The sequence below is a fragment of the Semicossyphus pulcher genome, unplaced genomic scaffold (genome assembly GCF_022749685.1).
Source record: "Semicossyphus pulcher isolate SPU_LCO1_2020_fin unplaced genomic scaffold, fSemPul1.0.p SCAF_14, whole genome shotgun sequence".
NCBI lineage: Eukaryota > Metazoa > Chordata > Actinopteri > Labriformes > Labridae > Semicossyphus > Semicossyphus pulcher.
This window is the reverse complement of record NW_027211648.1, coordinates 16,821,181-16,847,935: the sequence shown is the minus strand read 5'-3', so window position 1 is coordinate 16,847,935 and position 26,755 is coordinate 16,821,181. Positions and strand designations below refer to the sequence as shown.

The 26,755-nt window shown below is 42.4% G+C and overlaps 3 protein-coding genes across 3 annotated transcripts; 2 read left to right on the top strand and 1 right to left on the bottom strand.

The window, feature by feature from the left end:
• The first annotated feature begins 1,165 nt into the window (after positions 1-1,165).
• On the top strand, positions 1,166-6,447 carry entpd5a (ectonucleoside triphosphate diphosphohydrolase 5a). Its single transcript, XM_069662087.1, has 13 exons — positions 1,166-1,610; positions 1,929-2,008; positions 2,225-2,368; positions 2,788-2,863; positions 3,382-3,417; positions 3,753-3,841; positions 3,933-4,012; positions 4,116-4,177; positions 4,273-4,374; positions 5,067-5,210; positions 5,331-5,387; positions 6,076-6,191; positions 6,364-6,447. The coding sequence occupies exons 1-13, from the start codon at positions 1,166-1,168 to the stop codon at positions 6,445-6,447; spliced, it is 1,515 nt and encodes a 504-aa protein (XP_069518188.1).
• Positions 6,448-8,386: 1,939 nt separating this feature from the next.
• coq6 (coenzyme Q6 monooxygenase) lies at positions 8,387-18,380 on the bottom strand. Its single transcript, XM_069661538.1, has 12 exons — positions 18,017-18,380; positions 17,716-17,850; positions 14,560-14,618; positions 12,713-12,839; positions 11,371-11,501; positions 11,178-11,285; positions 10,848-10,910; positions 10,652-10,759; positions 9,827-10,029; positions 9,474-9,589; positions 8,977-9,143; positions 8,387-8,484 (listed from the first exon to the last, which is right to left on the bottom strand). Exons 1-12 carry the CDS (start codon positions 18,216-18,218, stop codon positions 8,455-8,457), a joined length of 1,449 nt encoding a protein of 482 aa, XP_069517639.1. The 5' UTR covers positions 18,219-18,380; the 3' UTR covers positions 8,387-8,454.
• fam161b (FAM161 centrosomal protein B) lies at positions 18,297-25,681 on the top strand. The gene is given in 11 exon segments (XM_069661537.1): positions 18,297-18,333; positions 18,336-18,499; position 18,920; positions 19,904-20,142; positions 20,202-20,670; positions 21,865-22,178; positions 23,899-24,017; positions 24,129-24,296; positions 24,402-24,501; positions 24,581-24,720; positions 24,963-25,681. Coding segments are annotated over 11 exon segments (1,830 nt in total). The 3' UTR covers positions 25,042-25,681.
• Positions 25,682-26,755: the final 1,074 nt, after the last annotated feature.

Here is a 26,755-nt window from a genome sequence, read left to right as displayed (position 1 = left end):
TGGCTCATGATGCCGTGCCAAACACCCACCTAAAGCGGAGAAAAAGCCACTCATGCTTTTCATGCATTCTCTCGTGAAACGTGCCATGCTGCCCAAATATTTTTCCCTTGGAAAGCCTGTGGTTAACACTGGGATGAGTGGGAGTCAGATGATTGCAAACATTCTTTTAACTTTTATGCCAGCTGGGTGCAGGTCACAGTCGCATTTTTGAAGGTTGGTGAGAGGGCTGCAGAGGATTTAATGTGCTGATTATGGTAGGATCATTAAGATTAGATTGAGAGGATTTGTGTTAATGTATGCATGACAAATTAAAGCTTCTATACATGATTCATTAGAGGTAGCTATAAATCAACCACCTACACTAAATAATGAGTCACATCTTCTGTCTGAAGGAGGATTATGAGTCTCTGTGTTAATTTATTGTCTCCCTCGTAAACCTAAGATATTTTAAATTAAGGAAAACGCACAGTAACCACCTGGTAAAGGTTAACTCCAGTGGAAACATCAGAAAAGTGTATATAAGTGAATCTATAAATCTCTGTTGATAACAGCCAAATTAAAACTTGCATCACAGTCATTTAAGGCTGTTGTGAAAGTCTAAAGAGTTGCAAGATGAGGGATTTTTTGCGTAAGTCTTAAATACACCCATAAAAAGTATTTTAAGACCATTTCTCGACTTCTTTTAAAGTGTGAGCCATTCATTTGACTTCTTTATAAACCCCTTTCTCCTTACTTAAGGGGACTTTTTGGCTCCAGAATAACCAGTAAAGATGAGGAGGGGAAAAACATAACCTAAAATAATCCTAAAAGAAGAGGGAAAAAAAGGAAAATGCAGTTGGTAGGCAGGTAGTCAGCCTCCAGCTCAGCTCCCAGGAGGAGGAGGGGGGGTGGGGGACTCCTGATGGAGCTGGGATGGACCGCCACAGGATTGGTTGATGGCTGCTCTCAGTGTGGCCTCGTGCCAAGCCCTTATGTCTTTATATACTGTAAACAGATGACCGGACAGTCCTGAGTGTGCACTGCATCCACTCTGCGTCTCTCCATCTCCACTGCTCTCTCCCTGTCAATCTTTGACTCCAGCATCCACCGAGGCTTCTTCTCCTCCTGAACTCTACTTTTTTTCCCCTTTTTTTTAACTTCAGTTGTGTCTTCTTTTTCAAAAACAATGGCCGCTCCGAGACTGCTCCTCACTTTAACCGTGTGGCTCCTAGCAGGGAGCCTCTTAACGGAGGCGACTTACTACCGGCACCACCGCTACGTCCCCCACTTCTACCGCTACCGGGAGCACTCCGCCAACACGGAAAACCTGCTCCCCGAGATCTCCAACCCGTTGCCTGAAGTCTCGCAGCCCGGCGTGCCGACCTACCCAGAGATTCCCGAGGTGTTCCACCCGGTACCCGAAGTCATCCACCCCATCCCGGAGGCTTTCAACCCGGTGCCCGAGGTGGTGTACCCTGCACCTGAGCCCTACCAACCGCCTGAGGTCCACCAGCCGGAGCCTGAAGCCTCCTCCCCGGTCAACATGAGCCGGATTTTCTTCGGGATCATGTTCGACGCAGGGAGCACAGGCAGCAGGATCCACATCTATAAGTTCATCCAGAAGGACCCCGGTAAGTGCACCAGTTTCCCTCTCTTTTTCTCCAAACAAATAGTAGCTCATCGCACATGCTGCTGGCTCCCACTCTGTCTGCTTGCTGTTAGGTCATTCACTGTGTGGTGTAATGACAAACATGCACAGGCAGAGTGCATGGGTAATACAGCTTCTAAAAGTAGCTGAGGTGGACTTTAATTTGCCGGTCTGACTCATCTGTGTAGGAAGCAGACCTCTTAAACTGGGTCAGGATGTAGGTGAAGAGCTGCAGTCTAAATATCACCAGTTGTAAAAGAAAAGATATGCAATTACATGTACTTCTGCCTGCTTTTTTTAGTCGAGCTGCCGGTTCTGGATAATGAAATGTACCACGCAGTGAAGCCTGGACTGTCTGCTTATAAGGACAACCCTGAGGAGGTATGTATGTTTGCATCATCACTTATTAACTATCTATATTACAGAATTGATCCAAGTCTGCAAAACACAAAACCAGAGGGATTTTCTTTGGGTTGGGTTTATGTGATGTCAGCACTGAGTAATTACAAAAATGCCTCCTGTTGATGTTTTTTTTTAACACTTTTATCCCTGAAGATATTTAAAAGTTTGATAATAATGCTGCCATTCCTTCTGCAGGGCGGCAACACCATCCGGCAGCTGCTGAAGATCGCCAAGAAGACAGTGCCAGAAGACGACTGGAAGAGGACCCCGGTGGTCCTGAAGGCCACGGCAGGTCTGCGTCTGCTGCCCGAAGACAAGGCCCACGCTCTTCTGAAGGAGGTGAGGAGCGCTTTCTCTCTCTGCCCTCAGACAGTTTGGCACGAACACCGCCCGTCCCGCCACGGAACGGGATGAGAAACCACTAAGTGCTTACAAGTGTCACTGAAAAAAAGGAAAAGGCAGCAGCTCTGCCCATTTGGTGGCTATCATGTTGCAAAAAAACAGCTGTTGTGGGGTTTATGTGGAGTAACCATATTTGTCATTTAAAGTATTAAATCCAGGCTTCTGTTCCAGCCATGCTTGTGGTTGAGTTATCTGTCAATCTAAAACTGAAGAGGCACAGTTTGTCTTCTGGAGCCTGAACACACTGTGTACTAACAACATAAGAGTATATAGCCGTGTAGGCTTGTGTAAATGTATCGCTTTAAATCAAATCTACTAGATAATTGTAATAAAATGATAATTAATCTGTTCCACAGGTGAGGGATGTGTTTGATGAGTCCCCTTTCTTTGTGCCAAACAACAGTGTTTCCATCATGAATGGAGCAAAAGAAGGTAGGTCACCTTTAAATGTCGTGCAAACAATTTGCTCTGTAACACAGGATGTTTAATTTATTTTTAGACCTAAATATTGACTGACCAGGTGTCTGAATCACTTAGGATGTATCACACAAAACTGCTCATATAATTGTTTTTACAAGAGGTCTGTTCCTCCCTCATCGAGACAAATAAATATGCCAGTGTGAGCTTCTCTCCCACGCCCAATAATTTAGCGTGATCCTCCACATCACTCATTAAGACACCCTCACTATGTTATGTTTCATCATACAGTATGTGCCGTTCATTATCCTCACTTTATGAGGGCAATAACTTGACATCTGAGACAATCGTAATTACCTGGGGCTGGCCTGTAAACTGCATCTTAGTTAGACCAACGTTGCTAATTTAATATAAGCTTTAAAGGAGACAAAGAAGACATCTCCAGTTCTGAGTTTACTCTTTGCGGTGTAGGAAAATACAGGTCAGTTGTAATCACACTAATCCGGACATTTTCCCCCCATGTGCTGTTTTAGGAGTCCTCGCGTGGGTCACAGTGAACTTCCTTACAGGTAAGACATGACTTGTGTTTTGCTATGTTGGTGTTAGTGGTCAGGAGGCTCCATATCTGCGGCTCCAGTGTACACAGAAGCCCGGCAGTAAGAGACTCTTGTCTCCTGTCTGAGGTTATGAGTTTGAATCACTGGCCCCAAACATGTTGCAAAAACAAGCAATGTTGCCTCAGGTTTTTCACACAGCTATGGCACCATCACATTTATTTTAAAGCTTAACCAAATGGGTATTTTCCCTCCAGGTGGGGAGGATATTATCTTTGAACACACATCTTTCTGATATATCCGAAAGTTTCCTTCACACTTGTTGATCTGTTTGGCTTTATTCTCCGTAGGTCACTTGTACTCCAACACAAGGAGGACTGTGGGCATCCTGGATTTGGGCGGAGGATCTACACAGATCACATTCCTTCCCAAGTCAAAGGTGATTAAAATATTTGTCATGGTAATTAACTTGGTTTAAAAATAACACTTACCAATAACACACAACTAAACATTTGATGTTTGTCCAACAGAAAACGATTAATTCTGCTCCTCCTACCTACATCGCTAAATTCGATCTCTTCGAACACACGTATCAGCTCTACACACACAGGTAAATAACTGTAGAAGAAGATGCTCCGTTCTCTCAATGAAACTCAAATATAAGTGTTTTATAGAGAAAAGTATATCTAAAACTTTATGTTCCCATCACATAGCTACCTTGGAAATGGACTGTATGCGGCTCGGTTGGCGACTCTTGGAGCATTGGGAGCTGATGGTAAGAGAATCCAGTGCTTTTAATCACCTTATATTTGCACTGTTTCCTATTCTTTTACTGGGCCAAAGCAAACTGTCTCTTGTTTTTTTTCCCAGGACTGGATTGGAAAATCTTCACGAGTTCCTGCCTGCCGAAAAAGTTCAGAGAAGATGTGACTTTTGGAGGAACCACCTACAAAGTTAGCGGGATTCCAGACGGTAAGATAAAAGCAGCCTGAGGTTTTGATTGCCTTCCCAGTTCCCTTGGATTGGGTGATGCGTGCATTCCTTTCTCTAACTCTGGAACACAATAGCGTACAGTACGATACAATCTCTCATGAGAACATTTATGCGCTGAAGTTTCTGTAACCTTGGCGCCAAACTCATGTTTTGTCATCCTCTCTCTCTCTCTGTCCTCCCTCTTGAACAATTATACTGCAGTCAACCGTGTATTTAAACGAAAAGAAAACTGTCAGTTAACTTCACAAATAAGGCAGTCACTCCCATACCACAGTCAAGTAGCCAAAAGATGCTGGGCTTGTCCCTGAGTTGTTATTTTTTTTTTGTGTAACGAGTGGCTTGATCTGGACCGCTCACAATTATGTGGTAAAAATAGACAGCCCAACAGGGCCGCGCTAACTGCCGCTCTTGTCAGCACATGGTTTCGCCGGCACAACTGCGCCGACCATACCCATGGGGCTTTGTGAGACTTGTCCTTCTGGGGCTTCCCTTGTATATTATATGGTGAGCCCCCAGCTTCAACCCATGGCTGACCTCAAACCGAGGCTCCAGACTCGTCCCATTGCATTCCAACCATCGCTGCCTCCGAGCACCTTTAACTCATTGTTTACTCCACCATTCCCAATCTGCATTGACGAAACCGCATTTACCTTTTCTGTTCCTCTCTTCAGGCTATGCAGGCTATAAGCTGTGCTACTACGAGGTCATGAAAGTCATCAAAGGAATAGTGCACCAGCCTTACGAAGTGAAAGGCAGCAGTGTCTTCTACGCCTTCTCCTACTACTTCGACCGAGCGGTGGAGTCTGGCCTCATCGGTGAGTGGGCACAGACCATAGAGTCGACTTCCTTCCAGTGCCATTATCTTTCAGGCTAATTATCATCTTTTGCACAAAATAAGCTATTCAAATTGCACGTTGCTTGTTTTCTCTGCACAGATGGCAATCGAGGTGGTGCAATTGAAGTCAGGGATTTTAAGAAGAGAGCCAAGGAAGGTAAGAGTAACATGTTATCCTGTTATGGATAAACTTGTGTAGGAAACTGACAATCTTACTTATATCAGCGTCTCAACCACTGAAAAAATATGCAGCACATTCAACGCTACTAAACCCTTTTTGTGCTCAAACACATCCATGGCACAAAAGTCAAACTGTTGTCAAGATGGACTTTAAGAGAAATAAAGTTACACACCTTACTTACACTAATGTCCACTTGGAACCAGATTTCTAACAAGTAGGGCCGAGCTCTGTGTGTTACATAAGGCTGTTTGTGTTGTGAGAACACTGTCACATGGTCCTAAGGAACGCGTCTGGCTGGCAGCTGAGCTGAAGAAGTCTTGTCTGGCCCCGGCAGGAGGGCACCTGACAGCCACACACCACCTGTGGGCTGACACATACTGAGATGCACAAACTGTGTGTGCTAGCACCACCCACCCACCCACACCCTCAGCCTTGTGCTGACCCTCAGCCGTTCTCCTCACACCTCCCTGTTTATTCAGCCAAACAAAACAGAAAGGTCATCTTTTAATCATGTCGCACACAGGTTAGAAAAGGTGTTTTTTAAAGACACTGGACGTGACTCCATTGTGATGCAGCAAGGAGTCTCCGTTAATGCTTTTTTTGTCAGTGGCATGTGAAAGCTGTGTTAATGTCTTCAACCTGTTTTTTTTGTGTGTGTTTGCAGTGTGCAACAAAATGACCAAATACCGTGCTATCAGCCCCTTCCTCTGCATGGATATGACATATATCACCTGTCTGCTAAAGGAGGGCTTTGGCTTCAAGGACAGCACTGTGCTGCAGGTGAGCCAATCAGAGCTTGTGAGAGTCAGACAGATACACAATATGTAAAACAATCATATTCTGTCTGTTGAGCACTTCACTAGGCTTAAACATGGTCTTTTCCACATCATTATGACAGAGGGTGTGGGAAACTGTCTCTTATTGGAGATCTTTCTGTCCCTCTGTTCAACAGCTGGCCAAAAAAGTAAACAATGTGGAGACGAGCTGGGCCCTGGGAGCAACCTTTGACTACTTCAGAAACCTCAACATCCACTAAGGACAGCTCGCTGTCGCTGCAGCCGGCACTGAGAGGGACGGTCTGTCACTGTTGGGGCGTCATGTCCTCCGTCCACCCTCGATCGGCCCGTCCCCTTCACAGACACACCTGATCTCCCTCCTCCACTTTTTCCTCAACCTCAGCACCCTGCAAACACTCCGAGAACTGTTGAAAAAAAGAAATCACTATATTTTTATAAGGCCAGCTATTTCTACTGTATGTTGAGCTCATAACTGGTGGGCTGACTTTATGTTTTGTAAAAAGGTTTACATTTTTTCATCCTGATGGGTGCCTGATCTAGCGTGGGAGCTTCCTCTCCTGCCTGTAAAGTGTGTACAGGGTAGCTTAAAAGCAATACAGCCAGTCATGGCATGTTATGGTGCTTACTGTGGTCCTGGTGTGCACTGTGCAGTACAGTGGATGCATTTAGAGACTGGGTGCTGAACCATAGTTTCCTCTCTAAATGCTTGTAAACCAATGATCTTTTTATACTCGTAAATTATTTTAGAGGACCCTAACATTTATTCCCCCGTCCTTAGAAATCAAGTGGCGAATGACAATCATCACAGCACATTACACTTTAATTGCAGATATTGTAGCTAAGACATGATCGGTTGCTTTGATGTGGACTAAAGGGTTGTACATATTCTTTAAGCAGTGTAAGACTCACCATGATTGAAGGGGGGAAAGCGAGCACAGTGGAGATGTGCCTCTCGCAGACTGTGTCGTATAGCTCTCACATGTATGAGGGTAATGCCTGTATTTTACACTTCAGCCATTATTTCTTGTTGTGTCTACAGAGAAAAAGACCTTATCAAGCACGGCTTAATTGCAGGGGCCCCAGGTCTGAGCTGTATTTTAGACTCGCTGAAGGGAAACCTCTCATCACGGGTAGATAGTTCATCCAACAACATAATTCACAGCCATTAAACGCAGCAAAAATGTAAACTGAAATTATGTAAAAACTTTTCACCCACAGCTCAAAAACATTAGTAATATTGAATTCTGTGTTATTTTTCTCGTGAACTGTACAAATATTTAAATAACTGAAAGTTTATCTTCTATAGAATATTTGAATTATCCTCATTATATTAACTCCTGATGTGTTTGCTCTCTAAGCCTTTGCTGTCTCTTCACTATTCACAACGTTCAATAACTACTGCTGTATATACATAATGTTAACTTTTATTAACCTAATGTTTTTGACAGGAACTGCTTTTTACATTGCAAAATCTTTATGCTGCACAATTGCTCACAAATGCCTCTATGTACATCGAGATGAATAATCTGATGACTGACAATATGTAAATTGTTGTTTTTACTAAATCCAGTGAAATAAGTGTTTATTATACATGTATGTTTTAATAAAACGTGAAAAATATTTCGTTGGGCCTTTGCCTTTATTTATAAGACAGCTTAAGAGAGACAGGGAATGTGGGGAGGAGAGAGTGGGGTATGACATGCACCAAATGATCGGCAGACCGAGAGTCGAGCCTGCGATCAGTGCGGCGAGGACGGTAGCCTCTATACATGGGGCGCCTGCTCAACCAACCGAGCTAAACCAGCACCCCGATGTATACTTCCTTAAAATCTAGACCGACTTGGGAGGATAGGACAGCAATGAAATGATATAAAGATGCACTATTATCTTGTTTAAACAAACAGGGAAAATAACATTCATGTTTGTCTTGAGCTTAAAATCTCTCTGAGCTTAAAACTGTGCAAACTTTGGATTTTTGACATTATTTATTGTAGTTCTGCACTCGTTCCTCCAAAATCAGCACGCATTATGATTTCAAAATGCTGTATTATCTCCTAACAGCGACACCGCAGAGCACTTTCTGTTGTCGATGTATTTTGCACCAAAGCATAAACAAGAACCAAAAGAAGGCACATAAGAGATAAAATATATCTTTAATATTTTATTTTATACATTCACACTTTTTACAGCTTGTTAAAGATTACAGTCTCTGGAGACTCACCAATGACCACCACATGACTGATGCGTCACTTGCTTGCAAATGCCATGATCTGCTCCTGCGGAGGCAAAAAGAAGACATCAAGTGAGCAACTCCGTCACCTTGGACTCGTGCTCGCTAAACGCCTTTAAAGACGACCTGTAAACCAGCAAACTCACAACATTTAATATGGAAAAGATGCCACGTTTTACTCTGTGCCTTTACAACCCGTTACAGTTGTGTTGGTCTGAATCACTTAGTAGGGTATAAAGCCATTTCACATCAGTGGTCGTAATAAAAGGGGTGTGAAAACACAAGCCAACACCGCTGTCCGCTGCCCCAGGGCCAGCCCTGCACCCCACCCACACACTTTTGGTAACACTAAATTTGGGGCTAAACTTAGATGCCATAGTAGTAGGTTCAGAACCCTGAAAATTATAGACACCGCTAAAGTAAGGCTCCATGTAATCAGAAAGGAGGGAGGAGGGTGGGGTCAGGGTGGAGGCGGAGCTTAGGCTTGACAGGTGGTTGATGTTATCTGAGTGATGGGCAGGTTCACTGGGATGCTTACTTTCAGTGTTGGGATCATGTTGGTGGCCTGCAGACCGAAGGTGCGTAGGAGGACGACAGGAGCGGCGTTAGTGGAGTAGAGACGTTTCATGAGGTCGATGGCGGCCATCATGGGCAGATTGTGTCGCTGGCGCTCAGTTTCATATTCTAACAGGTGCTGCATCGCTCCTGCACAGACAGAGAGTTAAACTGAGGACAGAGTGCAAGCTTGTCATGTGTTTTCTACATTAAGTCAACACTGGTGCTATTTTAACAGAACGTTTAACAGAGAAAAAAAATAAACACAATATCTGCACGTTTTTATGAAAAGAAACTTACACATAGTTCCTGGCAGAATGAACAGGAAAAAAAACATCAAATAAATGTTACCGGAAAAACTGTTGCTTTTTATAATTCAGATCAACAGCGTGCGTTCGAGCCGGGGCTATGGAAAAGAGCTTAGAGGAAACCACTGCGCCTCGGTCGCAGCGCTTGTGTCTGTTTAGAGTTCTCACTGACCCAGGTCCTTCCCGTTAAACGCCGCCTGGCTCAGGAGCTGCGTGAGGCAAGCCACATCCCCGAAGCCCAGGTTGGCTCCCTGACCGGCCAGAGGATGGACACGATGGGCTGCATCCCTGCAAAGACAAACACATCCCCTTGGTTGACTCGCAGTGTTCTATTTTATGCAGTTTGGGAAGTTCCCTTACACATGAAGCAGAAAGTCTACTTCAAACACTGTTTTTTTTTAGGACTTTCTTGATCAGTATCTTAACTTAAAGTTGGTTTGTTTTCCTGATACAACCATAAGATAGGATGGATCACTGGTTTCTCCCATTTAACAAATGTTCAATAAAATACAATGCCTATCTTACCCGATGAGAGCTACTCTGTGCCTGATGTACTCTGATGCGTGACCCATGCCCAGAGGAAACATGACTCGGGACTTTGTGCCGATCCCCGCCACACTCGGGGGAAGCTGTCGGGGTGAACCTGCAGACGGCATGATGGCCGACAGGGCGTTGCGGAACATAGAGCCAGCCGTCTCAATCAGCTCCGACTGGTTCTCATTACTCCACTGTTAGCGCGCACACAGACGGGCGAGAAGACAGAGGACACATCACAGAGAAGGAAAAAAGGGCCAAAAGAGAGAGAAAAAACAGACGTGATCCCTTTGAGTGGACAAAGAAATTAGCTGACATAGGAGCAAAGCTCAACTCCAGGCCAGAGAAAGTTCCCCTCCCTGACTAACTGGTTTGGCAGAGCGGCGGGAGCTGGGCTAATTAAAAGAAGATGCCGGCCAGGCTATGCAGTCGAATTAGCTCTGTTTGAAAAACATTCCATGCAGTAATGGTCGACACTGGGAGACCACAGGTTTAATTAGCAAACCAGGCCTAAAACCAAACGTGACTCAACCGTGGTGACCCCGTCCTTCAACAGGCCCTTTAAAAATAGCCAGCTTGGGAAAAAGGAGTTTCTCCAAACATGAAGAAGCGGACACTGAAATATTAGTATTGTTTAAAGTTTAGGCAAAACAATGACAATATTGTTTGGATGATTCACAAAAAACAGCTGAACACATGTCTCCGGGGTCTATGAAGAACCCCTGCCACATGCCGCACAGTGCGTCAACATCCCCGTGACTGATGTGGAATCAGACTTTAAATAAAACATCAGCAGTTCGATGGAGAAAGACTCACAAAGGCAGAGTTGATTGCGTCGACGAAGCTCTCCTCGTCCAGCTCCAGCAGCTCCTCTGCGAGCCGATGGCTGGTCGACCACACCAGAGAGCTCTCTGTGTCGGACAGCTGCGTGGGACAGAGCGTGGACACTGATATCAGATACTTACATGACAGACAGACGGATATTATGAAAGACGTAATGATGATATATTACCGGTAACATCGCGATGGGCCCTGTAGGGAGGAACCTCTGCCATGCGACATTGTTCTCTGTGGGCTGTCCAACACATAAATTAAACAGTGAAATATTGCGGTGTTGTATTGTACGGCATACGTGTTAATTATATATACTGCACACCAAAACAAGATGGTGTACTTCTGGGTGGGTGTATTGTTCTCCGCATGCTGACGGATGTGATTTTAAAATTACTGTCATATTCAAAAAACTGAGCACCTCACACAGCACGATACAATAATACATGTAGAAAGGAAAATGGTGCGTATTATAGTAAAGCACTAATAAGTGTGCTGTATGCATGCTAACCTCTGATAGGTGCAGCACAGCAACCACCGCAGACTGGTCGTAGTTCCACTTCACTGTCGGTATCCCTAATTCCCGCCTCACCATTGAGTTTGGTCCGTCTGCACCGATCTGCAAAGAGGATGAGAAAGCATTACAACAGGATAAAAACAAGTTAAGAATAGATGTAGAGTTTTAATGATGGAGCCAAACTGACCAGCAGCTTGGTCTGAATAGTCTCTCCGTTGGCCAGCGTGACCTGGACCCACGGGATGGACTCAGCAGCCTGGTGCGGCATGGGCCATGTGTACTTCACCACCTTGGACCTGTACTTCACTTGCACGTTATCTGAAGGACAACAAACACATAAAACTGGTGATTACAAAGGCGGCACTGCAGGAAAAAAAAGCAGTGGTCCCTAAAATAAAATGGTGTGACTCTCTCAACAAAGGGATCAGTCGGCCTTTTGTTTGTATCATCACACGAAAATCAGTGCTTTGCAACTTTTTCAGTCAAAACACGAGCATGGTTTCCCTGCAGCCAAAGCAGTGGAAGATCTATAAACCACCTCGTAAAACACCACTGCTTTTCCTGCCTGGCTCATGCGAGCTGCCGAAGTTCGCATTCGACAATCTTCTTAATGGTCTTGGCCTGTCACTTTGCTCTGACTAATAGTGTTTATCTACAAGAACACCCGGCCACACTTTGCACAGGCTGCCAGCTGCTTGGATTCTGCATTAAAACAGCCGCTCTTCTTAAAATATCAGCAGCTGGTCATCCCAAACATGAAAGGATCCGGAGCTACGCTGGCTCATGGCGACTTGGAGCAGGACCCATCCACAGAGCTGCTACTGGTTCCTGAACACGACATCAAATATGGGTTTTCAGTGATTGGAGAGCAGGGTAACATTGAAAACAGCTGGCCTGGAGCACTTTTCATGTAGTGCATCGAGCAAAACAGCACCGAGGATAAAAAGAGAGTAGAGAGAGAGGGAGGGAGAGAGAGAGAGAGGAGGACAAATGGCAGGCACATGAGACAGAAACGTGCAGCAACCACACATCCGTTGTTTGGCGCAAAATGTTGAAAACTGTTTATAAATATGCCACTTTAACTGTCAAGCACGTAGCGGAGCGAAGTTTTATTTGCGAACCTCACAAAAGTTGGTCTAATGTCAACAGCAATGCCGCTCTACACACTGTCAGCGCTTTCGTGTCTTAAGAGGTGGCGAAGCTTTGGAGCACATGGCAGCTTTAAATAGGTCACTGGACCACTTCACGTGTCAACAGAGGGTGCCGGGACTCCACAAGCTCCCAAAATGGGAGTGTTTGATTGAAATTGCAGGAAAAACATGAACGATTCCAAGAGCTTTAGTTGTCTTTAAAAACAGTCCCCAGGAGGGGGGATGGATAAACAGAAACCTGGGGGCAGGATGGAATAAATGTGGTGCCATTAGCAGCCAGACTGGGTCTATTAGGCAGATGGAACAGGGCTGAAAAGGTCTCACAGAGCGCTGCTGCTGTGTGGGGGTTCATGTTTTAATCATAACTGCTTTGCTTACCGGTCAGGCTGTCCAGCTGCTTCGTGAGCGCGGCCACAACGACGTCGTTCTCCACGATGTACGCCATCTCGTCCTGCAGGTTCTCCTTATCGAAAGTGATCAGGGCATCAGAGCAGGCATCCCAAACCTAAATGAGAGACCAATTATGCCTGTGGTTTACAAGTCTATCCTTAAATGCATCCCCTTCACCTATATATAGCCGGGCAGAGAAGTGCCGCTTCGCTTAGCTGAACACATCAAAGTTGTTTCGCTGCTGTTGGGAGGTTGGCGCAGCCTGCATACATCAAACCCAGCGCCAGGAGGGTCACCAACACCCCTCTGGCTGGACGACTGACTCCAGCTTAATGGACATGACATGTTGTGATGTGGATTTTTGAAACATTTTCTTGGAAACTCAAATAAAAAATGAATGTTTGTAAGCACACAGACTGAATCAATATTTACCCGCAGCCAAAAGGGTGCAGTAATTCTAACCCTGAGAGCAGCATTTGACTTAAACATGAGGAGGTGAAAAAAAGTGTTTCTACAAGGTTAATCCTCCCCTGGCTTGTAACTATGGTGACAGAACCCATCATTGTGCAGTAATATGCTGATGTACTACTTTTTTCCAACTTGCCATAAAGTAGGGGGATATACTCTACAGAAAACCACTAATGGCAGTGGGTTTGCAGCTTGTGATAAGTGGTTGGGAAGAAAGATTTACTGAGACCAGCCCAAAATTGTTTTGGGTTTGTTTAATGCGGGGTGAAATGATGCAGCTCTCGGGCTGCTGCATACTTTCTGTGCAAGATTTAAACAATACACATCCTGCGAGTTTATAGAGAAAAAAATGTGGGGAAAAATGACGCGCTGATGGTGAAAACTGCGTTCGCCTTCTGTTTGGAATCTAAACCCTCGATGCTTAGTGGATGTTTAAGGTGGAAGAGCATTTTATAGCATGGAAAGAATGTTATTTAGAGCTGACCTACACTACATACTTTCCAGCGCTATGGCTGAGATGGATATGACTGCAATTCAATGGACAAACAAGCCCAAACAGTGGTAGCAGAGTGAAGGTATAATGGGAGAGGTACACTACCATAATCACTGTAAGGCAGTGCATGATGACATCTTAGGCCCGGAGAGAAACCCTGCGGTCGGGTGTTCGGTACATGCCGACCACATCTTACAAGAGGGCCTGAGCCTGCACCCACAGCCGTAAAGCGGGTTCACTCTGCAGCAAACAACCACTCTCCTGATCTTTCATCTTTTTACCGTTGTTCACATGAATCTTTATAATTATAACATATGAGGAGTGAGTAGCAATTTGAAAACGTCAAAATGATTTAGTCCTTACTGAAAAACATGGCTTTAATAAATAAAACTTGCCTGGTCAGAGAGCAACAAGCCGAAGACGGCCTTCTCTTTAAATATACCTTGTGTGCTTTGGCATCCATGTGCCACAGATCCTGCAGAGCTACTGAAAGGGCATAAACGCCGCAAAGGAATGAACAAAATGAATGTTATGTGAAACCACCGTTTGCCATTTTAATGTGAACAATTACATACCATACACATGATTATATGATACTGCATTGTGTTGCTTGTTCATTAAGCTGAATGACTGAGTAGAAGCTGAGAGTCACAGATTTTGCACTCCGCAAATTGTATGCTGCCATGATTGATGGATGACAGAAATACATACAGTATGCCTGTAAATTAGAAAGTCTGGAGGACATGTGAAGGAAAACTCAAGTTGGGAGATGCACAGCGCTGCAGTATAGCTCTGGATTCTTTTAGCACGGCAGTTGCAATGGTAGTTACTGTACGCTTGTGCTGCACAAATGTTTAAAAAGCAGAAAACATACCTGCATCTTTTTATAGGGCTTACACCTCATCTTTGTGATGTTTTCCCATGCTCCAATACCTGTGAGGGCACAAACACATTTCAAGGAAGTTACAATACCAATATAGAGCAACAACTTCCTCCAATTTTAGAACAAATAACCGGCTTTCATAGTCAAAAAATGATTTTAAACATAAATCAGAGATCACATGTCAACAAAACGTGCAGAGGGGAAGGAAACAGTCCAACTTGTCAGTGTGATGAGGGTCAAGCTCAAGCTGAACTTGGCAGATTTAAGCAGCACTGGGACCAACAACCACAGGCAAATCTAGTAAAGTGGATGTTTTCCTCCGTTCGACTGAGGTTACACAAAAAATATTAAATGTCAAAAGAGTTTACAGACTTGAATAAAGATGTTCTACATATTACACGTTTTTGCTTCCTGATACAGAATCTGGTATCTGGACTTGAGCACCGGCAGATTCCTAGAACCCATCTGATACTCGTGTGATAAAATACATAATTGTTATTATATAATAGCTGTCGGCTGTATTACCAACCCTGTATGGATGTGATGCGATTGCTATCATTGTTGTACAGCCTGGCTCATCAGACTGAAGAAGCTAAACCTGACCTAAAAACACCTACAAACAGCCTGAGCTAATGTTAGCCACAGATTGGCACGTGGCCACTCCTGACGTCCTGTGTCAGCCGAAGAGGGTCAGAAAAACCCAGATTTTTAACACAAAGCTGCTTTATTTAGTTTTTTTAAATTTTATTTTGGCTTTTTTGCCTTTATTTGATAGGACAGCTGATCAGAGACAGGAAATGTGGGGAGGAGAGAGTGGGGGATGACATGCACCAAATGATTGGCAGACCGGGAGTCGAACCTGCGATATGTGCGATAAGTGCGACGAGGACCTACTTTACCAACTGAGCTAAACCAGTGCCCCAGTTTTACAAGTTATCATTATCTTAACTTAATATTACAATAATACAGCCTTAAAAGATACCATTTTTATATCACAGATGGTTAACACTTTTGTAGCCTTGCCTGGGGTGTCACTCTCCGATAGCAGCGCAACGTTCTTATATCCCGCTCTAGAACAGTAGTTGCTGGCGGCGGCCATAATCGTTATCATTTCTGTGTAAGCTAATTTTTTTGAAAAGAAGAAACAAGTGAATTCTTTGGGTGTTTGGGGAATTTCTTTCTTGTATCTCTATTCTTATATTATTACAATTTGGTCATTTATTACACTCTATGCACATATCTGCACATATTTCATATATTCTTATACTGGATGCACTTTTGTTCTTATTGCTTATATTATTATTTCTCCACATATTGTTTTGTACATTTGTATTGTATATATCAGGGATTCCCAAAGAGGGGTGCATGAGCTACCTCAAGGGGGTGCGTGTGAGGAAAAATGTAATGGTGGTGTAATGGTTTATTTATTTCATTAAGTGGGATTTTTCACTTGAAAATCCATCCATGCGATCTGTTTGTGTCAATCAATTTTTTCCTTACGTGGTGGATCGTGTGTAACTTTACTGCAGTTTGATTCAAATTAGGCAACTGATGTTCTAATTTTCCATAACCGCTATGTTATGTTTGGTAATTGTAATTTAAACTTGATTCTATTTTTCTTTAATGCGGCCTATCTGCTTGTGCCTTTGCTTTTTAAAAGTGAGGACGTAAGTTTGTTGCAGTGTAGTTGTGATCTGTTGAATATTTTGAATACCTTGATTATTTGTGCAGATTTAAACTTGATGCCTTTAATGCGCCTATAAGTAGGCTATGTTGCGACGGGATGTAAAAGGGGGTGCATTGCATAAAAAGTTTGGGAACCGCTGGTCTATATAGTTCACATATTTTACGTATTACTTATTTCTATTTCTATTTCTTCATACTTCTTGTCTGTATCAGAACAACTGCAACGGCCGAATTTTCCCCAGGGATAAATATAAGTATTTCTGACTCTGATTCTGCATTTTAGGCAGTATTAAGGCATTTCTAATACTGGTGTCAGAACAACTCTAGTGGTAAACCTGTAAATGCTTAAAAACATCTCTGACTGAGCACTTCCTCTTGTGTTACATTCTACAATTCAGCATAAAACTAATTCAGGTGGTAGGGGGCAATATCTAATGTATACCGTATATATTTATATCTTTAAAACAATACAATTAGAATTTTAAACACACTGTAGAGTTGCTGGAAAAGACACAGTATGTGTTTCATAAGCATGAAAGGTGTAAGTACTATTTACTTTTTGCCCAGATACCAGTTGGAGACGTCACAGCAAAGCACAATGTCTACACTTCTACATTCCTTATTTAGTTATTTGAGATGTTAATCAAAACACTGTCTCTCTCTGGCAACTGCACAAACATGATTATTTCTGAAATTAGATTCACGATGCATTGGATTGTATGATCTACCAGGAAGATCTACATTGTTTACTTAATGTAAACTTGAAGTAATTTTAAGGCTTGAATCAGGAAAATATGGATGAACTTAAGTGTCAAACAATTAAATTAAATTAGCCTTATGATTGTTGACTACATAATTCCAAATCAATTTTGACAACCTGAAACTAAATACGTCAATTCCTTTTAAGACAATTTAAACTGTGTTTTAAACAAAATACTTAAAAATGAAACAACAGCAAATATCTAGACTGATGGTTATATTTGTGTATTTTTATTGGATTCTAGGCCTGAGATGGCAGATTAAGGAAACAGACCATGTTACACAGATGAGTCCATCAATCCCAGATTAAGTTTCACACCCTTGTATCCAAGACTCTTCCTTTCCCTCATCTCGTACACGGAGAGGCATGATTTTACTACAGTCTGGGTTGTAGAAAACCTACAATCCTTAGCCTAATCATTAACTGCATATGAGTGTAACTAAAAGAAAAATTGCAGCAGGAGAGATCCCAGGTGACCTTTCACACGAGGAGCAATTAAGGTCGGATATGATCCCTGTAAAGCCCTGGTGACTGGGCAGTGTCTGATCCCTGGCTTACCGTGTGGGAGTCATTTAATAGTCTAGCATCACAAGCTTATCACAGGAAGGGAGCTAATCACTACAGAAATAACTTTAAAAAACTTTCCTACTGCTTTTACAAAGCGTTTTAACGTGTCATTTTGTTTTTATTGTATACTGTACCACTGAGGACGGTGGCAGAGCCTGGACTGATGGAGCTGACTCTGGTGCTGTAGGTGTCAGGGACCTTGTCCATTACTTTCTTGTTTCCTGCTTCAAGCAGGAGGATCTTCTTACCCTCCAGGTTGGGATCCATGCCTGTCACATATCGTGCACATATTATAAAAAATAAAGTGTTACTATATCAACAACAAATCTTGTGGTGTAGCTGTGGGTGGTTTGGCAATCTGGTATGATTAAACTGCACTGAACTGAAGTCTTACACCCACATGTGGTCTGTCAGACTTTGGAAATCATCACTCACCTAGGGAACATGCCATTGCAGATCCAACCATTCCTCCCCCGGATATAACAACATCATAAACGTCACTCTTGCCAGATTCGTCCCCATGTTCAGCACTCACCAATCCTCGGCTGATGATTCTAATAGCAGATAAATGCTTTTCTGCGATATAACACCGAGCAAGACCGTTAAAGGCCAGCGTCGCCTTTGTGAGCTTATGCATGATTCACTCTCAATCACTCTTCATATTGGACAAGTCCCGAATTAAACAAGAGAAAACACTCAGTCTGGAGACGTTTGAATGACAATCGAAAAGACGTTTCCCCTTGAATGTGTCCTAATAGCCACAGCTGTGTCTCCTCTGTAATCCAGCCATGTTGTGTTGACAAGCGCTCCAAAGGGAGTACTTCCGGTGTTTCGTCCAATCACAGAAGACGTTTGTCGCGGCTGGCGTTGCTGCGTATGTCCACAAACAGTGCTAATGCTACCAAAACGGAGGGGCGAGTGTAAGTAATTGCTTCTTTTCAGGTGTAATAGAAAGACTCTGTCAACTTTATTTCAGGCGAAAAGCTCAGTAGCTTTCCAAATAAGTTGCAGCTTATCTTGTCAGCGGACATATACGAGTTTGGAAGACGATTCGCAGCCAACAAACACTTCCTAAAACTCGTCTTGTAACAGGTTGGCGGCTCTACATCACTTTCCATTTGAATATCGTTAATTTCTTTTTTCTTATTACGTGTATTTATGTGGCAGAAAATAGAAAATAGGTTTGTATGTACGTAGAAAGGTAAAATGTTGTTAAGCCATTAGCTAATGCTAAATAACCTACATTACGCTATGTTGAGAGCCCGATGTCTGGTTGACATGGTAACCTGTTTACACAGTTTACACAGACGGGAGGTGTAGTTGTCAGCAAGTTTTAAGTGTTTAAAAGTCTCAAGTTTTTCTATATATTAACAAGCCTCAAAATACAAAGTAAAAAGTGGGGCAACTAACTGAAACATTTTTTTTTATCCTTATCGAATATTGATTTGATTAATTGCTGATTTAATTAACAGAGTTGTTTAAATATACCGGAAAATAAAGGGGAAAAATCATATTACCATTTCCCACAGAGCAGCAGTGGCGGGTGAAGAACTGTGACTAGACTGGGTGGCCGAAGTGGGACACCAACTGAAGCAGGGGTGGCATACAAGCACAAACATGTTGAACTACAACTAACCTCTTTTGTCTCCAGTACTTAATTGCTTCATTTACTAACACTACAGTGAGTTTTTCTAACATTTATGTGTTTTTGAATTTTATTCTGAAAAAAACCCCCAGACAGTTCTAACCACCACAACACAACAGACTGTTACCCTATTAAGGTAATATCAAGCTTAAATTATTTTGAAGTTGAGGACTGTGTAAAACATCTCAGATCACCGTACATTAGGAATGAATTTCTACGAAAGAAGGGTGGAAAAGAGGAAGTACAGCAAAAGCTAGCTCTGTAAATGTACAAATGTGAACAGGGTTCTTGTGTTAAGACCAAGACTGACAGCCATGCTCTTTTACATTGTGTTGTTAAATACCTTGAAAATTAAATTGAAAATGTGTTGTGTGCCGATTAAATCAGTCTCAAGTATCAATTGCTAAAGGTTCAAGTTATTAAAATTATGCAGAGGTTTGACCTAAATTTAAAATTAGGTTTATTTAAATATATATTAAAAAAATCAAAGCAGTATTTATTCATATTAACAATTCATAAGTATGAATACAATATAAATATAGCATATAGCCTACTATGTACTCTCTAATCACAGTAATCTATAAAATTACAGTTCAATATAGTAGCTTGATTTTTTATTCTTGTAACCTTAGACTTGGAGTCTGATTTTATTTTTCTTTAATCTCTTATTTTTTTAGTGTCACAAATCAAAAATATGTCAAAGCTGGAGACTTTGCTGGAAGAAGGACTCAGATCAGAGTTGATGTTCCAGCAGCAGCTGAAGGCCCTACGTGAGGCTCTAAAGAAACAGCTGCAGGAGACACAGAGGAGACAGAAAGAGGAGCTGGAGAGGAGGATCCATCAGAACGCTCTGCTGTCAACAGATGCAGGCAAAGAGTCTGGGGATAGAAATGAAGTTAACCGTCAGGCCAAGTAGGTTTCCTAAATTGTCCAATATGCTTTGTCATAATTATAATACATCGTATTTTCTTACAGATCTCTAATGTTTTTTTCAGTAGATCTACACCTCTACATCAAGAGACTTTGCCCCATCCAAGACAGACAGAGATGCCTAAGTCATCTTCTACAGCCAGGATATCTCCTTCAAACTGGAAGAATTGTTCAGTCAGGACTTCCACTCTAACTCCTACACAGATGAGGAAAGAGAGGGAAGCTGAGGCCGAGTGTCAGAAGAAGTTCTCTGCATTCCCGGTCCCCTGTCATGTCACTCAGCCCCTCTATCAGGAGATGATGGAGCTGAGAAAGAAGGAGAGGAAGCATGGCCTCGAGCAGAGGAGGGACTTCTTGCTCTCTATCCAAAAACCTTTCAGCTTCCAGGAGAGAGAAAGGGAGAAAAAGGAGAAACTGTTAGCAATGCTAAAGCAAGTCTCAGAGGATCAGAAAAACAAGGTTGCTGCTATTTGGAAACCTCCAAACAAAGAGGCTAAAGAATCTGAAATGAAAGGTGGGTTTCTTTTACTAGTGATGATGCTGGAAAGTGTAGTGTTTGGTATAGTTGAAATTAAAGTGAAACAATTAGAGATGAAAATCTTTTAGCATAACTGTATGTGTGACAGGTCTAGACAGTACTCTTGGCAACAGCGGCAAAGAAAAACATATTTTTAATGGGCAGAAACCTCAAGCAATATAATAATTATAGAATTATGACAGATAATAAAAGTAAAGCATGGGGAGTCAAGCAGGTCTATGGCAGCATGCAGTTCTGCAGATGGGACATGAATGCAAATTGAGAGAAAAGGGGGGAGAGAGGACAAGAGAGGAGCTTGGTGTAACCCCAGCAGTCTAAGCCTATAGCAGCACAACTTGAAGTTGGACCAAGGCAACAGATAGCTGTAAGCCTACTATAAAAGCAGAGAGGGTGTCTGTCTCCCAAACTGGTAGATGATTCCATAGGGGCAGTGCCTGATATATAAAGGCTCAAACCTGCAATGCCCACTTGTGACTTCTTATCACAAAACACGGTTTTACTGAGCCCATTTAGTGGTCCTTACTTCTAGGATCTGTTAACTAGGACTAGTTGTTCCAATCCCTCAATTGCTCACCTAAGGCATGCTGCTGCCTGGACTCCGCAGGGTGGTCAGGTGAGCAGTAGCATCTTCAGGGTTATCAGGCACCCTCCTTCCCTCAGTGTTTGGCTGATATGCCCACCACACCTCCACAGGGTTCACGGTGAATCCTGGCATCCCAGGCTCATCCCCTAGATGTCTAGGGAGCCCAGGTGGGGTCTTTTTTCTTCACCCAGAGCCATTGATTGCCCTTTTTAGCAGCTCTGGAGAAGTCGTTTATGGCTGATATATTCAATAGATTTAAGAGATAAAATAGTTCTCAAATTTCATAATACACAGTAGCTGATGCTCTACAAACAGAAAAATCTTACTTGTTACGTTCTTGAAAATCATAATTAAATTGTAAATGATGTAGTGATCTCACAAAGTAGTGTCTGTCTTACATTTTTAATTTATAATAATAGTATAAAAACAATAACTTCTCAACAGCCTATATACAAAAAAAAACTTGTTTGTTCATTAAGTGTTATAAAACGGGATCTATGTATTGAAAGCCAAAAAATAATACTGTATGTTGATATTGAATACTTGTGTGTCTGTTACACTTTACACTGTGATATGACTCTGTGCAGACGAGGAGCTTTGCAGACAAGTCACCGCTCTAACAACAGTCAACAAGCAACAGAACCCTGCTGTGTCTGGCAGCCCCAAACTTCGCACTGCTGACCGCACCAGGAAAGAAAAGCTGGGATTCCTGGATGAGAGGCCCAGCTTCCAGCCAAAGATCAACCATCAGGTCCCTGACTTCAGCAGGCTGCACAGAGCCTTGCAGAAAGAGGCGCTGAGAAAAACACAGAAGAAAGACGGGATTAAATGTCAGCCCTTCTCTCTGAGGACTTCAGCTCTCCCTGTAAGGCAGAGTAGGACGAGCCCTGAAACCTCACAGGTACACATTTTTCGTTTCTTCAGACATGTTTGGTTTGCAATGACAATCTGTGACAATGTTTTCTATTGGTTTTATTGGTGCTATTTATTCATTCATTTGAGCGCACTTTGGTTGTAATTACCTCTCACAATATGAGCTCATTTAATGTAGTTTCTCTTGTTTTGCGTTTTCATCCTTTGATTATTTCTATGAATTTCTATGAAAGTTTTAGAATTTTAATGGTCATAAACTTTTCATAAGGTGGTTATTATTTATTGAGATTTAATCACTGACTTTCTCTCACATATTACCTGAATAAATGCAAAGGTAAATGCCCGTCGTGAAGAGCCAGTGTCTCTAATGGAGTTAAATAAGAAGTAGACACCCAGGGCTCCCGAGCACCAGATGGCTTCATGTAATAATTTTACATTACTGCTCTGCTTGATGGATGGTTCGAGAGACACATCCACCCACCACTTCATCATGTCAATACATTTCTCTTTTTAACAGGGGTAGAAAACCACGAGCTGTCCTTGCAGCCTCTAATATTTCACATGACAAACAGTGTGGATTATCTACATCCTTGCTTGTTTAAAAAGGCTGTAGCACTATGATTGCACCAAATTTACAACCACTGACTTAAAAAGGACACCAATCTTAACAGAAGTGTTGAAATGTGGCTTTGATAGGATAGGCTTTGATCTTGATTGCATTTTACTTTCTATTTCATGCATTCGTGTTTAATTTGTTGGGTTAAAGAGATTTATTGTATGGGTTAAGTTCTTATATGGCATGTGTGTTATTTTTTGAGGTTGTTCAGACCACTCTGCTAAGTTGTGGGGCCATAAAGCTATTTAAAATATGTACAGTGGGCTCTCTTCAGAGGAAATACTACCCTCACTTCGACTGTTGTATTTCAAACTTTCTACACCTCATCATTTATCAAGTTTAACTGAAGCCCCATCTCTGCAGGGCCTGATGCACAACCATATTATGTTTGTTAATGTCATCCTCATACATGGGAGGTTCAATGATTTTGCTGGCGAGATAGTTTCACATGATGTCATTGTTGAGTAAAGATAATTAGAAACAGTAATTAAATCAGTACAACAGCAATCCATGTTATTATGAAATGACACAATAATCTTTCCACACATATTTTTCTTTTATTGATCAGTAATGGTCCTCTCTAGTTCAGCTAAAGTACATTTCAGAAAAACAGTTCAATAGTTGTTGTTTTTTTCAGTTGGTTTTATCTGGGGCTGCACGGTGGTGCAGTGCTTAGGACTGTCGCCTCACAGCTAGAAGGTTCTTAGTTTGAACCCCGGTTTGGATGAAGTGCCTCTTTGCATGTTCTCCCTGTGCACGCATGGGTTCCCTCCAGGTACTACGGCTTCTTCCCACAGTCCCAAGACATTAGGTGTTAGGTGAATTTGTGACTCAAAATTGCCAGTAGGTGTGAATGTGAGTGTGAAAGGTCATCTGTCTCTATGTGTAAGCCCCGCGATTGGCTGGCGATCAGTCCAGGGTGTACCCCGCCTCTCGCCCAATGACAACCTGGTTAGGCCCCAGCACCTTGCGACCCTGAACAGGATAAGTGGTATAGCGATTTGATGTCAGTGAATGAAGAGTTTTTCCCGCACAAATGGATGAACTTGTTCTACTACTTTTAGTCAGGCATTGCTACAGCTCACTAAAATGATTAATTTAATGGTTAATTCTCATCATCCCTCATCTACAGATATCAAAAACAAGTAATCTCGGTAGAAGCAAGTCAATGGGGGCGTTAACATCACTGTCCACAGACACACTCCCCACATACATCACAGATGCTGCCAGGAAGCGCTGCATGGCTATCAGGTGACTTTTTGACATGGCTGTAACTTTAGACGGTCATTCCTCCATATTGTATCAACTAACTGGATCACTGTTAAATCCTCTGATATGCAGTATTTTTTGTTACCTCCACAGGAAGTCAATGGAGATGCGGGAGAACAAGAATCAGGAGAGCGCTGACTGGTTGAGAAAATACCAAATGAGGTCTCAGGCCATGAAGAAGACACTCACGCTCCATGCAAAGGTACTGGACCCGCACAGCAGCTTGAAAGAAGTGTATAATGAGAAACTACAGCAGCATTGGTGAGTGCCGGTCAAGTGAGGCCGCTCATATTCAGTTTTTGCAACCTTTTCAACTCACATCACAACAACCACAATGGCTAGAACTGTAATTGTCTCTGCATAAAGGGAGGCTGACCAACAAAGGACGAGAGAGTACATGAAGGAGTTACGGGATATGAAGGCACGCGTTAGTGAACGCCCTTATTTGTTTGAACAGGTCACAACGGTAAGTTACACAGTAAGATGTTCTCATCTATTTTAAAATGACATGCCCCTCCAGTATAACTTGGACTGTTTACTTGCAGAAAAATGCAAAGGCTCATGCAGAGCAGACGCACAGGGACAAGCTAAAGAAAGCCGGATTAAAGGAGCAATTTGTCGAAGAAAAGGGAAAAGCATCATCCAGATCTGAAGACGACACAAACGAGACTGACAGTCAGAGCAGGTATGCACAGTGAGAAAGTTCTGTTTTACATCCCCCGTGTATTACCACTGTGTCCGGTAAGAATATGAATAGCTCTGGTGCTGCAGAGCCAAGGACTTCATGTGGTTTAGTCGTATTACATTACATAATTTTCTGAGCCTGGCCTGCAAGTCTACAGTGAAGAAAAGACAAATGTTGTAGCCAAGCAAAAGTTCGACGTAATTACAATATAGTCATTTTCTAACCCAACATGTCTGATTTAGGGATGAAAATGTAGACGATGGGGAGAAAATTGAAGATGTGGAAGAGAAGAGCGTGAAGTCCAAAGAAGAAATGCCATGATCAAAAAGGGTTTAGGCGGCACTGAGTTTTCTGTGGCCTCCCCGCTAGAAAACAACACTGTCCTCAGAAATGATTCATGTCACGGCGTAGTCTCCGCAGCAAGCGTTTGGTAGTTTAAGATGTACAACTATAAATTATGAAATTACAAAACAATCTGGATTTTACAATCACAAATGCTCGCAAAATGACTGACGGAAAATACAAGTTTATAGAGCTGTAATATGTTTATAAGGTATAAATATTTTATATGCTTTGAGTTTTACACACACATACACATATATATATATATATATATATATTTATACGATCTGACAGAATATATTAAAAATAAAAAGCTGCCTTTGGTTTTATGACCACAGTTTTGTTTAAGAATATAAACTGTAATTTAGAGGATTATGATACTTGGTTACCAGAACAAACAGTTCAACAACAACATAACATTACATTGTTACAATAATTTTTGCTTCACCCACTCTAAAACAAGCAGCGTTCAATATCAAAATAAAAGATGACAGGATATATAATCTCTTCCACTGCTCTGCCATTACAGCGTTCTACTCCACTTACATCTGTAAACAACTGTACTATTGTTTTTGTATTAGGCATTTAACCCTTATAAACTTTATATATTATATTTCACATACATATGAGTTGTTATTTCTAATCTGGCACTCAAACTTCCTTCATGATTAATAAAATTCATGAAAAAATGAAGTAAATGTCAATTTTTGGACAGGTCCTGTAAGGACACTTAGCGTCTGACACGATCCTTTTCTCAGCTGCTCCATGTTAAAGTTCCCCGTTTGTTCCTTCAGCCACGCTGCCACCTAAATAAAGATCTCGCAGGGACCATTTAAGTGGTCTGCCCCGAGCCCAAAGACCCACATCAAATACGCGTATACACTGGCCTCCACTGTAAACCTGTGCTTAGACAGCTGACTTCCAGGAATTTAAGAAATCATTTTTACTTACAAACCACATGGGAATGTCTGACTATCTGAACCATCATAATCAAAATGTCATCAAGGAGAGACCAGTACATACCGTATGGTTACTTTTATGTAGGCCACTGTGTCATCCGTTGAGACCGACGGCGATGTTTGCATACGTTTCAATCAAGACGTCCTAAAAAAGCACTTCACATGATGATTGTTACAAATTACAATGTAATTTTCCCTTCCAGACTGAGGTGCATCTTTACATAGACGAGCAGAGAAAAGGTGACTGTAACAGTAATGAGCATAAAATAAACCATATATTGCATAATAGAGGTCACATAGTACTTATAGATGTAATAAATAATCGCAGAGTCCTTTCCTTGTAATCTCAAACATCACATGACAAAGCTTCAAGGGCTCCATCCTGTCAGGTTGTCATGGGAACCGTGTTTCCCTCCGCACTCTGCCTCGTAGTCCCTCAGGAGATCGCTGTGCACCTCTGATTCCCCCGATGCGCGCCTGCAAACAAAACCAATCTCCCACAACCTGTTAGATAATATCTGATCCGGCCTCCTGCGAGATGTGCGCTGGAGCAGACGCCTGTTACGTCTCTTTAAACGAACTGGAATGAGCGGAAGCCGAGACAGGAAACAAACACATCTAATTAGGATTAAAGCAAGGCCACTGAATCTTATGATCACGCTGTTTGAGGAGTGGCTCCGCATATAACACACTGCACACTGAGGTCTTTTATTTTCCCTGATATAGAAATTCCC

Excerpts from the sequence above, each read along its gene's own strand:
- coq6 (XM_069661538.1), bottom strand. The coding sequence starts at position 18,218 with ATGCATAAGCTCACAAAGGCGACGCTGGCCTTTAACGGTCTTGCTCGG. Across the intron at positions 17,851-18,016 it reads TGCAATGGCATGTTCCCTAG|GCATGGATCCCAACCTGGAG; the intron begins GTGAGTGATGAT and ends GATATGTGACAG. Across the intron at positions 9,144-9,473 it reads GTTTAACGGGAAGGACCTGG|GAGCGATGCAGCACCTGTTA; the intron begins GTCAGTGAGAAC and ends CTGTCTGTGCAG.
- entpd5a (XM_069662087.1), top strand. The coding sequence starts at position 1,166 with ATGGCCGCTCCGAGACTGCTCCTCACTTTAACCGTGTGGCTCCTAGCA. Across the intron at positions 3,418-3,752 it reads CACAGTGAACTTCCTTACAG|GTCACTTGTACTCCAACACA; the intron begins GTAAGACATGAC and ends TATTCTCCGTAG. Across the intron at positions 5,211-5,330 it reads GGTGGAGTCTGGCCTCATCG|ATGGCAATCGAGGTGGTGCA; the intron begins GTGAGTGGGCAC and ends TTCTCTGCACAG.